This window comes from Sinocyclocheilus grahami, unplaced genomic scaffold, assembly GCF_001515645.1.
Source record: "Sinocyclocheilus grahami isolate Dianchi unplaced genomic scaffold, SAMN03320097.WGS_v1.1 scaffold3457.1, whole genome shotgun sequence".
Lineage (NCBI taxonomy): Eukaryota > Metazoa > Chordata > Actinopteri > Cypriniformes > Cyprinidae > Sinocyclocheilus > Sinocyclocheilus grahami.
In genome coordinates, this window is record NW_015508581.1 from 1 (window position 1) to 13,257 (window position 13,257).

General features: G+C 37.2%; 1 protein-coding gene across 1 annotated transcript; it reads left to right on the forward strand.

The window, feature by feature from the left end:
* The first annotated feature begins 9,291 nt into the window (after positions 1-9,291).
* LOC107576299 (uncharacterized) lies at positions 9,292-12,537 on the forward strand. The gene is made up of 3 exons (XM_016262502.1): positions 9,292-9,352; positions 11,780-12,094; positions 12,212-12,537. Exons 1-3 carry the CDS (start codon positions 9,292-9,294, stop codon positions 12,535-12,537), a joined length of 702 nt encoding a protein of 233 aa, XP_016117988.1.
* The last annotated feature ends 720 nt before the right edge of the window (positions 12,538-13,257 follow it).

Here is a 13,257-nt window from a genome sequence, read left to right on the forward strand (position 1 = left end):
TAACAAAATATATATTGTGTGTTGGAGTGGTCAAGACGCTACACTATGAAATCACATATAAAGATGTACTTAAGTGGGTCAAAACACTAAAGTTCAGCTAATTGCATTCAAACGCAATTTAAAACTATTTTAATTAAATTGCAATGAACATGCATGCAGTTGTCTGAAAACGATACATTCATTTTGCACGCAAGTATATTTTTTGTATTTCATCGTGCTGTGTTATGCATTAAGCAGTTCACTCGGGTTTGTATCAGAGCTTGAGTTTTGTACATTTGTAATGTCCAGCGTTTCTTTGTTTCCCAGGTTACCGCTCCCATGGCTGCTGTACTCCATTATAAACAGTATGAGCCCGGTTCAGGTGAGTAGCAACGGTCTGTTCTGCGCCATCGTGCTGCTCTTCATCATGCTCCTCTTCGTCATCATCTCCATCGCCGCCTGTAAGTGGAAGATGAGCAAACTGCTGGGCTTCATCATGTTCCTGCTCTATATGGTCTTCCTGGTGGTCAGCGTCCTGTTGGAAGACAAGGTCATCGTCTGCCCCATCTCTGTCTGACGTCTCATTTACGCACGCATGAAGCTAAACCACGTTCCTGTTGACTTTAACTTACCTCCGTAGTCATGAGTTCCCAGCCTCCTTCGCACTTCGTCTAAAACCCTGTGTGTTTATGGGGTTTTACACACTTAAAACATGCTTTAATATTAATATGTGTCTTGCTTTCCAGTAAAATATCTAAACTTCTTTAAAGAACATCACTGAACTGTGCTTAAGAAGCAAAACTCGTTTTCCGAGAAAATATCTTGACTTAAGTTGTTTTTTTTCATCTAATTTGAAGCTCAAACTTCATTAGGCATACACTTAGACTTTTCTTAAAACAAAAATGATTTGGCCGTAACTAATTACATATGAAGATATATTCTAAAAAAAGCATTCTTAGCATCTTTGTTTTGTTTTCCAGTGCAGATATCTGAGCATTCTTAAATGTACTGAGCGTGGACATTTCTTAAGAGAATTATGTGAGATATTAAGTCTTGTTTTCTTGAATGAATACATTTATGTTTGAATGCCAGTGTTATTTTAGTATCATTGAGAAATTAGTATAGCTTTTATTCACATTTTGAATCTGTTTTTATTTGTGTATTTTTCATTTTACTTAAAGTTTGAGTATTTTTTTTATTAATCTTTATTTTAGTTTTAGTTATTTTAGTACATCAAGTTAAACTAAATAAAAATTTGAAATGTTGACTTGCCAACTAGCCAAAAATAAAAAGCTTGTATATTTTATTTAACCTTTGTTTTATGTCAAGTAACGGAAATGTGTTATGGTTTTAGTTTGTTTTACTGTTTGCTTGCAAACTCTTTTCGGTTTGAGGTCCAGTTGTTGTGGCTTCAAGCTACTTCCACTGCAAAAAAAGTAATAGTATGACCTTTTTTTATTTATGTGACGTAAATTAATCAGTGATGAATAATTAAATATGCAGTTTCCCACGAAATCCGCCCCAACAAATCTGAAATATAAATAATTAATATAAACTTACCATATTGTTTTGGGGTACAGAGAGTACATAAATAAATAAATACAAATTGATGATGGTTTTATGATGTACTCATTATTTAAAGTGTAGCTGTAATCAAACATTAATGTTGACAAAACGTCTGAAGATAGACAATCAGAGGGATAGGTGTGTGGTCATTTGTGGGGTTGCAGTTGTGACTTTGTACAGATATCACTTTCACACCTTCTAATGCTGCACCGAAACACAAACATCTAAATAAAACAAAAGCATGACAGGTCATTCACACCTTGGCTCAAATGAGGTCTGACAGGATGACATCTGGAAATTTGCACAGTTACAGGCTGCAAGATTATTTCTGTATCTTTCTTTTTTTGCAAATTGCCACATGTGTAAATCTTAAATCCCAATGCTTGCCCTTAATAGTCCGTTATTAGCAGGATACCATGGAACCTGGTACACTTCTGCTAATGCTCTGTAAGTATTATATTCTATTTCTGTTATTTTATCTATCAATTATTATTTTAGTTTAGTTTTTTCAAAATATTCCACTCTCTCTAACCATTCGACTCTACTTTACTTTCAAGACTTTGTAAATGTGTTAAATCAGAAATTCATCTCATGGAATTAGCTTCTTTGCAGCTTTTAAAATTTTATTTCCAGAATGTTTTCAGCTGAAAAAGGCACAATGTTTCGCTTTTACTGTTTGCTTGCAAACTCTTTTCGGTTTGAGGTCCAGTTGTTGTGGCTTCAAGCTACTTCCACTGCAAAAAAAGTAATAGTATGACCTTTTTTTATTTATGTGACGTAAATTAATCAGTGATGAATAATTAAATATGCAGTTTCCCACGAAATCCGCCCCAACAAATCTGAAATATAAATAATTAATATAAACTTACCATATTGTTTTGGGGTACAGAGAGTACATAAATAAATAAATACAAATTGATGATGGTTTTATGATGTACTCATTATTTAAAGTGTAGCTGTAATCAAACATTAATGTTGACAAAACGTCTGAAGATAGACAATCAGAGGGATAGGTGTGTGGTCATTTGTGGGGTTGCAGTTGTGACTTTGTACAGATATCACTTTCACACCTTCTAATGCTGCACCGAAACACAAACATCTAAATAAAACAAAAGCATGACAGGTCATTCACACCTTGGCTCAAATGAGGTCTGACAGGATGACATCTGGAAATTTGCACAGTTACAGGCTGCAAGATTATTTCTGTATCTTTCTTTTTTTGCAAATTGCCACATGTGTAAATCTTAAATCCCAATGCTTGCCCTTAATAGTCCGTTATTAGCAGGATACCATGGAACCTGGTACACTTCTGCTAATGCTCTGTAAGTATTATATTCTATTTCTGTTATTTTATCTATCAATTATTATTTTAGTTTAGTTTTTTCAAAATATTCCACTCTCTCTAACCATTCGACTCTACTTTACTTTCAAGACTTTGTAAATGTGTTAAATCAGAAATTCATCTCATGGAATTAGCTTCTTTGCAGCTTTTAAAATTTTATTTCCAGAATGTTTTCAGCTGAAAAAGGCACAATGTTTCGCTTTTACTGTTTGCTTGCAAACTCTTTTCGGTTTGAGGTCCAGTTGTTGTGGCTTCAAGCTACTTCCACTGCAAAAAAAGTAATAGTATGACCTTTTTTTATTTATGTGACGTAAATTAATCAGTGATGAATAATTAAATATGCAGTTTCCCACGAAATCCGCCCCAACAAATCTGAAATATAAATAATTAATATAAACTTACCATATTGTTTTGGGGTACAGAGAGTACATAAATAAATAAATACAAATTGATGATGGTTTTATGATGTACTCATTATTTAAAGTGTAGCTGTAATCAAACATTAATGTTGACAAAACGTCTGAAGATAGACAATCAGAGGGATAGGTGTGTGGTCATTTGTGGGGTTGCAGTTGTGACTTTGTACAGATATCACTTTCACACCTTCTAATGCTGCACCGAAACACAAACATCTAAATAAAACAAAAGCATGACAGGTCATTCACACCTTGGCTCAAATGAGGTCTGACAGGATGACATCTGGAAATTTGCACAGTTACAGGCTGCAAGATTATTTCTGTATCTTTCTTTTTTTGCAAATTGCCACATGTGTAAATCTTAAATCCCAATGCTTGCCCTTAATAGTCCGTTATTAGCAGGATACCATGGAACCTGGTACACTTCTGCTAATGCTCTGTAAGTATTATATTCTATTTCTGTTATTTTATCTATCAATTATTATTTTAGTTTAGTTTTTTCAAAATATTCCACTCTCTCTAACCATTCGACTCTACTTTACTTTCAAGACTTTGTAAATGTGTTAAATCAGAAATTCATCTCATGGAATTAGCTTCTTTGCAGCTTTTAAAATTTTATTTCCAGAATGTTTTCAGCTGAAAAAGGCACAATGTTTCGCTTTTACTGTTTGCTTGCAAACTCTTTTCGGTTTGAGGTCCAGTTGTTGTGGCTTCAAGCTACTTCCACTGCAAAAAAAGTAATAGTATGACCTTTTTTTATTTATGTGACGTAAATTAATCAGTGATGAATAATTAAATATGCAGTTTCCCACGAAATCCGCCCCAACAAATCTGAAATATAAATAATTAATATAAACTTACCATATTGTTTTGGGGTACAGAGAGTACATAAATAAATAAATACAAATTGATGATGGTTTTATGATGTACTCATTATTTAAAGTGTAGCTGTAATCAAACATTAATGTTGACAAAACGTCTGAAGATAGACAATCAGAGGGATAGGTGTGTGGTCATTTGTGGGGTTGCAGTTGTGACTTTGTACAGATATCACTTTCACACCTTCTAATGCTGCACCGAAACACAAACATCTAAATAAAACAAAAGCATGACAGGTCATTCACACCTTGGCTCAAATGAGGTCTGACAGGATGACATCTGGAAATTTGCACAGTTACAGGCTGCAAGATTATTTCTGTATCTTTCTTTTTTTGCAAATTGCCACATGTGTAAATCTTAAATCCCAATGCTTGCCCTTAATAGTCCGTTATTAGCAGGATACCATGGAACCTGGTACACTTCTGCTAATGCTCTGTAAGTATTATATTCTATTTCTGTTATTTTATCTATCAATTATTATTTTAGTTTAGTTTTTTCAAAATATTCCACTCTCTCTAACCATTCGACTCTACTTTACTTTCAAGACTTTGTAAATGTGTTAAATCAGAAATTCATCTCATGGAATTAGCTTCTTTGCAGCTTTTAAAATTTTATTTCCAGAATGTTTTCAGCTGAAAAAGGCACAATGTTTCGCTTTTACTGTTTGCTTGCAAACTCTTTTCGGTTTGAGGTCCAGTTGTTGTGGCTTCAAGCTACTTCCACTGCAAAAAAAGTAATAGTATGACCTTTTTTTATTTATGTGACGTAAATTAATCAGTGATGAATAATTAAATATGCAGTTTCCCACGAAATCCGCCCCAACAAATCTGAAATATAAATAATTAATATAAACTTACCATAGTGTTTTGGGGTACAGAGAGTACATAAATAAATAAATACAAATTGATGATGGTTTTATGATGTACTCATTATTTAAAGTGTAGCTGTAATCAAACATTAATGTTGACAAAACGTCTGAAGATAGACAATCAGAGGGATAGGTGTGTGGTCATTTGTGGGGTTGCAGTTGTGACTTTGTACAGATATCACTTTCACACCTTCTAATGCTGCACCGAAACACAAACATCTAAATAAAACAAAAGCATGACAGGTCATTCACACCTTGGCTCAAATGAGGTCTGACAGGATGACATCTGGAAATTTGCACAGTTACAGGCTGCAAGATTATTTCTGTATCTTTCTTTTTTTGCAAATTGCCACATGTGTAAATCTTAAATCCCAATGCTTGCCCTTAATAGTCCGTTATTAGCAGGATACCATGGAACCTGGTACACTTCTGCTAATGCTCTGTAAGTATTATATTCTATTTCTGTTATTTTATCTATCAATTATTATTTTAGTTTAGTTTTTTCAAAATATTCCACTCTCTCTAACCATTCGACTCTACTTTACTTTCAAGACTTTGTAAATGTGTTAAATCAGAAATTCATCTCATGGAATTAGCTTCTTTGCAGCTTTTAAAATTTTATTTCCAGAATGTTTTCAGCTGAAAAAGGCACAATGTTTCGCTTTTACTGTTTGCTTGCAAACTCTTTTCGGTTTGAGGTCCAGTTGTTGTGGCTTCAAGCTACTTCCACTGCAAAAAAGTAATAGTATGACCTTTTTTATTTACGTGACACAAATTAATCAGTGAGGAATGATTAAAACAGAAAAGTTTGCATTCATGGAGTGAGAGGCAGATATTTTGGGCCATCAAGTGGACTCTACAGGTTATTGTCCATTGAACAGAATGTAAGCTGTCCAAGACATATGTCAACCTTGCTGGCCCCCATACACAATCAATTGAAACAAAGCATGAAATAGCATTGGAATAGGGAACAAAGAGAAGTGTTTGAGACAAGGGCATAGGTTTTGTTTTGACATTCATAATATAACAAGAAAAGTACTTTTTTTAATTTTCATAATTTGCAATGAATGTATATAGTACCACAATAAATAAATAAATAAATAAATAATTGTCTGCAATTCAATTCAGGATTACTAAACCAAAGCCTTCTACAGACTGCACGATTTTAGCAGTCCTATAAGATCATTGCAAATCACATGGCATGGATCTAATAATAATAATAATAATTCATTACATTTATATAATGCTTTGGGTACTCATAGCACTTTACATGAAAGGGGAGAATCTCTTTAACCACCACCAATGTGCAGTATCCACCTGGTGTCACACTTTGCCTATGGCGCGGAGCGAGGAGACCAGGAGTACACGAAAACAATAGTCTTTTAATCCAAGCATCCAAGGAAATACACGGGGCAGACAGGAGCACAGGAAACACCAGGGTTGACGTATAAACTCAGACAAACATGAACTGAATGGACTAGGGCTTTTAAACACAGGATAATTGGGGAAACACAGGTGCATGGAATAACTAATTAACAGGGACACGGAACCCATGTGGAGGGAAAACACAACACAATGAGTCCCGGGCATGACATTACTCCCCCCTACTGGTAGGTGCATCCTCGCACCGTAGAAACAACATGGGGAGGGGAATGGGTGGGAACTTGGGAGGAGGTTCCGGAGGAGGACGGATACCCGGGAGGGGGCTGGCAGACAGAGTGCAGGGAGGAGATGATGGAGGGAGGAGCCAGGGAGGAGACAGGCGGGGCTTGGAGCAGGAGGAGCCCAGCAAGACCCAGGCCACAGCCATATTGATGACCAATGGTGGCGGAGCAGGTGGTGGAGGAGCCCGAAGCGGAGACGGAGAGCCGATGAGCCAGGGCGACGGGGAGGATCCGGAGGTCCTAGGCGGAACAGATGGCGCCGACAACCGACGCAAAGATGTGGATCCGGGAGGCCGCGGTGGAGCCGGAGCGACAGAGGAGGCGCAGGATGGTCGACGCCAGACCAAGGTGGAGCCGGAGGGACGAGGGAGCCTGGCGGAGCTTGTGCACTGCCGGGCCACAATGGAGAGGAGGGAGCTAGGAGCCATGGTGGAGCCGACAAGTCAACGGACCGAGGCAGAGTCCAGGCCTCGGAGGCTGGAGGCAGAGTCAAGGGAGTCTCCAGCCATGGCGACGCTGGAGGATGGCAGTCCCGCAGAGCTTGCACTGTATAGATGGTGGGCTGAGGGCGAGCAGAGGGGCTGCCAGACGACAGCGGAGGAGGAAGCTGGAGCGGGTGGGAGGGCGGGTACGGGACTGTCAGAAAATTATCATAGGCTATCTTTGGTCGCAAGGCTGTGACAAGGGCCATCTTTGGACCTCTCTCAGTGTATGACACAGGACCACCGATTAGGAGCCACGATCAAATAAATCACCACGATTGTTTCACAATGCTAATCTTTTGTCTGGGACAGCCAAAACATCGTGCAGTGTTTCGGACTTAAAACACCTTCAGACCTTCACCTTCCAAATGAAAAGAATAATTTATTGCTGTCACCCAGCTTCATGCAAACCTGAACACTTAATTACGGCCATTAAAATGTATTTTACAAGTTTTTGTTACTTTCACTGTTAATTGTTTTGCTCTATGGTACATCATCTTTAATTTAACAGCATTAGAGCTGCTCCATTGCAGCGGCTCAGTACTGTAATCACGCGCTTTGCTGTAATAATGCAGGGAACCACTCGTTATAAATCTTCTAACTGTGATATTTTCAGTAATAGAAGTCGCGTTTTTTTCATCTGAATCGTGCTGCGATTTATATTCCAAAGCCACTCATATAATGCAGAAACACTCAAGCAAGCAAAACACGCGCAAAGCATGCACATATTTGTACTGGTGCAGAATGAGAGGGACAAGTACAGCCTAGCGCATTTCACACAAGCTAGATTCACTTTCGCCTGAAAGTCGTGTATGCCTAAGATTGAAAATAAATTATGTTTATAGTGAATACCCCTGTAAATGGTCTTATTTTTACGATTTAGTTTTAATCCAAATGATGCCTGCTAAGTGAGTGCATCGAAGATCACACAACAGAATTGCGTGCGTGCTCTCTCTCTCTCTCTCTCTCTACCGTTAAGTAACGTGTGCATTGTTTTACTTACTTGTTTATGACATATCTGACCAAACTGCAAACTTTCCAGTGATGTCTGTGAGAAAGGTATATTCACTCGACAAACTCGCGCATCTGCGCTGCCGCGCGCTCAATCCACTCAGCGTGCTTTGTTAATCAGCTCGCACACATCAGCTATTACAGGCGTTAATACTGAATGTTTAACATTATATTCATTGCATACATATACTTCGTATACATCCTTAATCTCTAATAACTCCATTCTGTTGTCTGTTGTTCTGTTGTCAGTGTTTCTTTGTCTGAATTTGGCGCTTATTACATGTTGTGTGGTATCGGCTTTTGGTATCGGGGCATTTTAACGAGTACGAGTACAGAAGCTCAGTATCGGGCCCGATACCGATACTAGTATCGGTATTGGTGCATCCCTAAATAATCATAATAATAATAATAATGTATTTTCTATTACATTCTATTTTTGGAGAAACACAACAATTAAATAATGATCTTTATACTCTAATTTTAGTTCATAATTATTTTTTCAGATTTTCTGTAATTTTTTTAACAAATGTTCTAGTTTTCCACTTTTCAGTTGCTGTATACATTTATTTTGCTTTGCTAAGTGTTGGGGCAGTCGTGGCCTAATGGATAGAGAGTTGGACTTGTAACCCAAAGGTTGCGGATTCGAGCCTCAGGGGTCCGGCAGGGATTGCCGGTGGGGAGAGTAAATAACCAGTGCTCTCTCCACCTTCAATACCATGACTGAGGTGAGACCCTTGAGCAAGGCACCGTACCCCCAACTGCTCCCTGGGCACCACAGCATTGGCTGCCCACTGCTCTGGGTGTGTGTGCACTTGGATGGGTTAAATGCAGAGCACAAATTCCAATTACGGGCCACATGTCACTTCACTTTCACTAATTAGAATCTGAACCAACCTAACTGCTATATACAGTATAGATGATTTTTCACATCAGAATATTGTGAGTGAAATTTAGCTGTATAGTGTGAGGAAAAAATGGTCAGTTGGTGAGATCAGAGGATGTTAACACCCACAGGAGGAGTTGATGATGTTAAAAGGAAGAGCTGTAGCTATAGAGTGAAAAGAAAGATTGACAGAAACAGAAAATGGCTGATAAGCGTCACATGTGTCTGCTGGGACTGATCATACTCTGTGCACTTCTCACAGGTAAAGAATACTGTTTATGATCTATAATGCACTATAAAATATCTGTAAAACGTAAACCATTTCAAAAATAATTTAATTAATTTAATCACTCTAGAAAATAAGTTTGGCTGAATGAGGTGTTTGACATTTTTTACACATTTTATATTTTGTATGTCAGAGGTTCTCAGCTCTGGGCCACGAGGTCCATGTTCTTGCAGAGTTTAGCGCCAACCTTGATAAAACGGTAACTTTCTACTAATCCTGAAGACCTTTATTAGCTTGTTCAGGTGTGTTTGATTAGGGTTGGAGCTAAACTCTGCAGGAAAGTGTACCTCGAGTTGAGAACCCCTGTTGTATGTCATATTGTTACACTCATAAATGTGATGCAAAGGTCTGCTCAAGTTAAAGGGGTCATCGGATGCCCATTTTCCACAAGTTGATATGATTCTTTAGGGTCTTAATGAAAATTCTGTAACATAGTTTGGTTAAAATTTCTCAATGGTAGTGTAAAACAACACCGTTAGGTAACGCTTTATATTACAACCAGCAAAGAACTACGTAAGTATACTGAATTTACGGTGTACGTTTCTGTAATTATACAGTGTACCTATAAAGAACGTACGTGTAGGTATAAGGCAACAATGTGTTACGTTTGGGTAATAAGGGGGTAACAACCAGATATGCAACCTGCAAAGAACTGCGTAAGTAAACTTGCAGCGTAACTTTTTTGTATAGTGTACCTATTCTGTGTAGTTAGGGGGATAATATGCGGCGTTTGCGGAATAAAGGGGTAACAACCTGTAAAATTACAAATCATTTATACTGTAAGTATCATGAAACTAAGAGGTACCTGTTCTAATATTACATAGTATGTATGGCCTAAACAACAATCGTATGTTTGGGAATGATTTAGAAAGACGAAATACTGTTTTGTAATTTTATATTGGTATTTTATTATAGGCGTATAGGTATTTTTTAACCATGACGTACATATTCTATTATTAAAGGATGGACATGATGGAGATTACTGAACAACAAAACTGAACATCTAGTGAAATTAGTTAATGAGTTTCTGCTATGATTTATAATGCATGAGTCTACTTACATTATGAAAGCGTATTCGTCGATCTCAGCAACTTCACACCAGCAACTTCTTAACACCACTATCACCAAATAAAAACTGCATGATATACCATCAAGGTTCAATGCAGCTTAAAACAAGCTTACTTCTTTCCAGCTGTTCGCAGAAAAAATACATGATACAACATTTGTATTTCAGTGGATGTATACTGTGGTGTTTTATAGCAACAACAAAAAATTACGTAGAGGGTTTAATTTGGCCATCGAACAATTAAATAAAAATGTTTCTCTGTAATTACTGTGCAAATATACACTTGTTCTGTGTTTAAGTCCAACGTGTTCCCCCCTTGTTCCATGTAGTTACAGGGTAAATACAACGTTTGCGGACTGTAAATTAAAGTGGTGATTGTTCCCCCCTTGTTCCATGTAGTTACAGGGTAAATACAACGTTTGCTGGCTGTAAATTAAAGTGGTGATTGTTCACCCCTTGTTCCATGTAGTTATAGGGTAACGTAAGTAGCTACAACAAATTGCTCTGAAACGACTGTTTATACAGTAGGTCATACATACATAATATATCAGGTAATATATCAATAAACATTATTTACTGCAGTAGTTTCCAGGGAGCTATTTTTTTTTACTCAGTAATGAATGTGTTTTAAAATGTATCGAAGTACAATACTTCAAACAAAATATACTTAAGTAAATGTAACAGATTTTAAAAATTACTTTAAAAAGTAGGAGTACACAAAAAATCCTACTCAATTACAGTAACGCGAGTAAATGTAATTTGTTTCTTTCCACCTCAGGTAAGCTAAAGCGTTACCCACCATTTTTACCCTGTCAAAAACAGCTCTGTCTACAGCAAGCCGTTTTATTGCATACCACTTTAAATGTTAATGAGCTCTTCTGACCCTGCCCCTCTCTTCCGAGCCGCTCTCTGAGAGATGGTAAACTTTAGCCGCATTAATCGTGAACCTTGCTAACTAGCACATTATTAGGAAAGGTGATTTGCAAAGATTCATTAAAAAAACCTTATACTCACTTCTTCTGGAGGTGAAGCTGGATCACGAATAATTTGCGAGAATATAGACAGAAGTATGTAAATGTGTCTTAAAAAATTGTATCGTTGAGCAAAGCACTATTGAAATGCCAGTAAGCACTATTGGTTTAATTAAATTTAAAATAAAAGAACAGCACACCATACTATGATCAGATAATAAATACAGGGATAATAAAACACTTGCTAAAAATAGCACATTGGTGTTTAAAACTGTAAAACCTATCCAACCCAGCTAAAGATAGAACATTGTCACGGGTATGATTAAAACAGGACATAAGAGTAAATATAAATATTTCAATATGTAGGCAGCAGTGGAGCAGAAGTGCCTCGTGTGTTCTGCAGTTCTGGTGAAGATGTCCGTCTGTCCTGTAATAATGCTCTTTCTGGCTGCACATCAACTACATGGAGCTATAGCAGACATTCAGAGACAGTTGAACTGATTGCTGGAGGGATAAAGAAGAATGAAATCGAGAGACATGAGAGACTGCGTCTGGGCTCTGACTGCTCTCTGAACATCAAGAACGTCACAAAAGAAGATTATGGATTGTACTTCTGCCGACAATATGTGTATGGAAAACAACAAGGAACTGATGCACATGTTTATCTGCATGTTCTTCATGGTCAGTGTTTCTATGGATATTATGATTATATGTTGAATTAAACATAATTAAAAGTAATGTTTGTGTCCCTGAAAAGACTGAAATGTTGTGTAATCTGTGTCTGATTTTCTGTTTCAGTCTCTTCATCATCCTCACAGTCTGAGATCAGATCAGGCAGCTCTGTGACTCTCTCATGTCAGTTATATTATTATCAAGTCACATGTGATTTTTTAGTTCGTTCTGAGGGACTTCAGCTGATCTGGGTGAATCGGGCTGGTGTGGATCTGCAGAAAGACTCCAGATTTCAGATATCCTTCTCCTCAGGACAGTGTATCAGCTCTCTGACTACAACACTCCTGAATGAAGACCACAGCAGAGCGTGGAGATGTCAGCTTAAACACAGAAATCAGCTGAAGACCTCAGCCACATATACTGTCAAGTATCCAAGTAAATTATTTATATGAACAACTAATCATCAGTAATTTAAATATGATCGTAGTCTATGACGTATCTGAACCTTCATCTTTTACAGCTCCAGCCGAAACAAAGACACCGTCTCCAGTCACCAGCTCTGAATCCTCTGCAGCTCCAGCACAACCAGGTACATAATCAGCTGTTAAGATGAATGTTTGCTGTTACCTGAAGACCTCAGTCAGATACACTGACATGTTTTCAGATAAGAAACTACATTTATTTAACCCCTTAACTGTCACACGTTTACTTCAGTATATTAGGATTAAATCCTAATCTAATCATGACAAACTATATATTGCTGGAAAGATCTAAGACTCCTAAATATATATATTACCACTGTTTGTTGTTAAAAATGATGTAGAAACAGTAACAGATTACATTATGACAAGAGTGCACCTCAAAACATACACATCATAACAGGAGTTCTGTCACAAAAAATATTTTTCGTTTCCTTTTACATGTTTTAGTAATCATCATAAATTATATATCATTTGAAAGCTTAAAACCTCAAAATTCATCCTGCGAAAACTATTTTCAAATCGGAAATTGCATTACTATGGAAATGGTACTTTAAAATATTTTAGCAGGCTCCTCCCCTTAGTGGGGGTGTCATATTACAAAATGTATTACGGTCTTTTCGAATCCAAACTTTTTATAATCTTGACAAAATACATATCGTTGGAAAGATCTGATTCTCAAGATTCTATATT

Coding starts and splice junctions, on each gene's coding strand:
- LOC107576299 (XM_016262502.1), top strand. CDS start 9,292: ATGGCTGATAAGCGTCACATGTGTCTGCTGGGACTGATCATACTCTGT. Junction 9,353..11,779: donor ACTCTGTGCACTTCTCACAG/GTAAAGAATACT, acceptor TTCAATATGTAG/GCAGCAGTGGAGCAGAAGTG. Junction 12,095..12,211: donor TTATCTGCATGTTCTTCATG/GTCAGTGTTTCT, acceptor TTTCTGTTTCAG/TCTCTTCATCATCCTCACAG.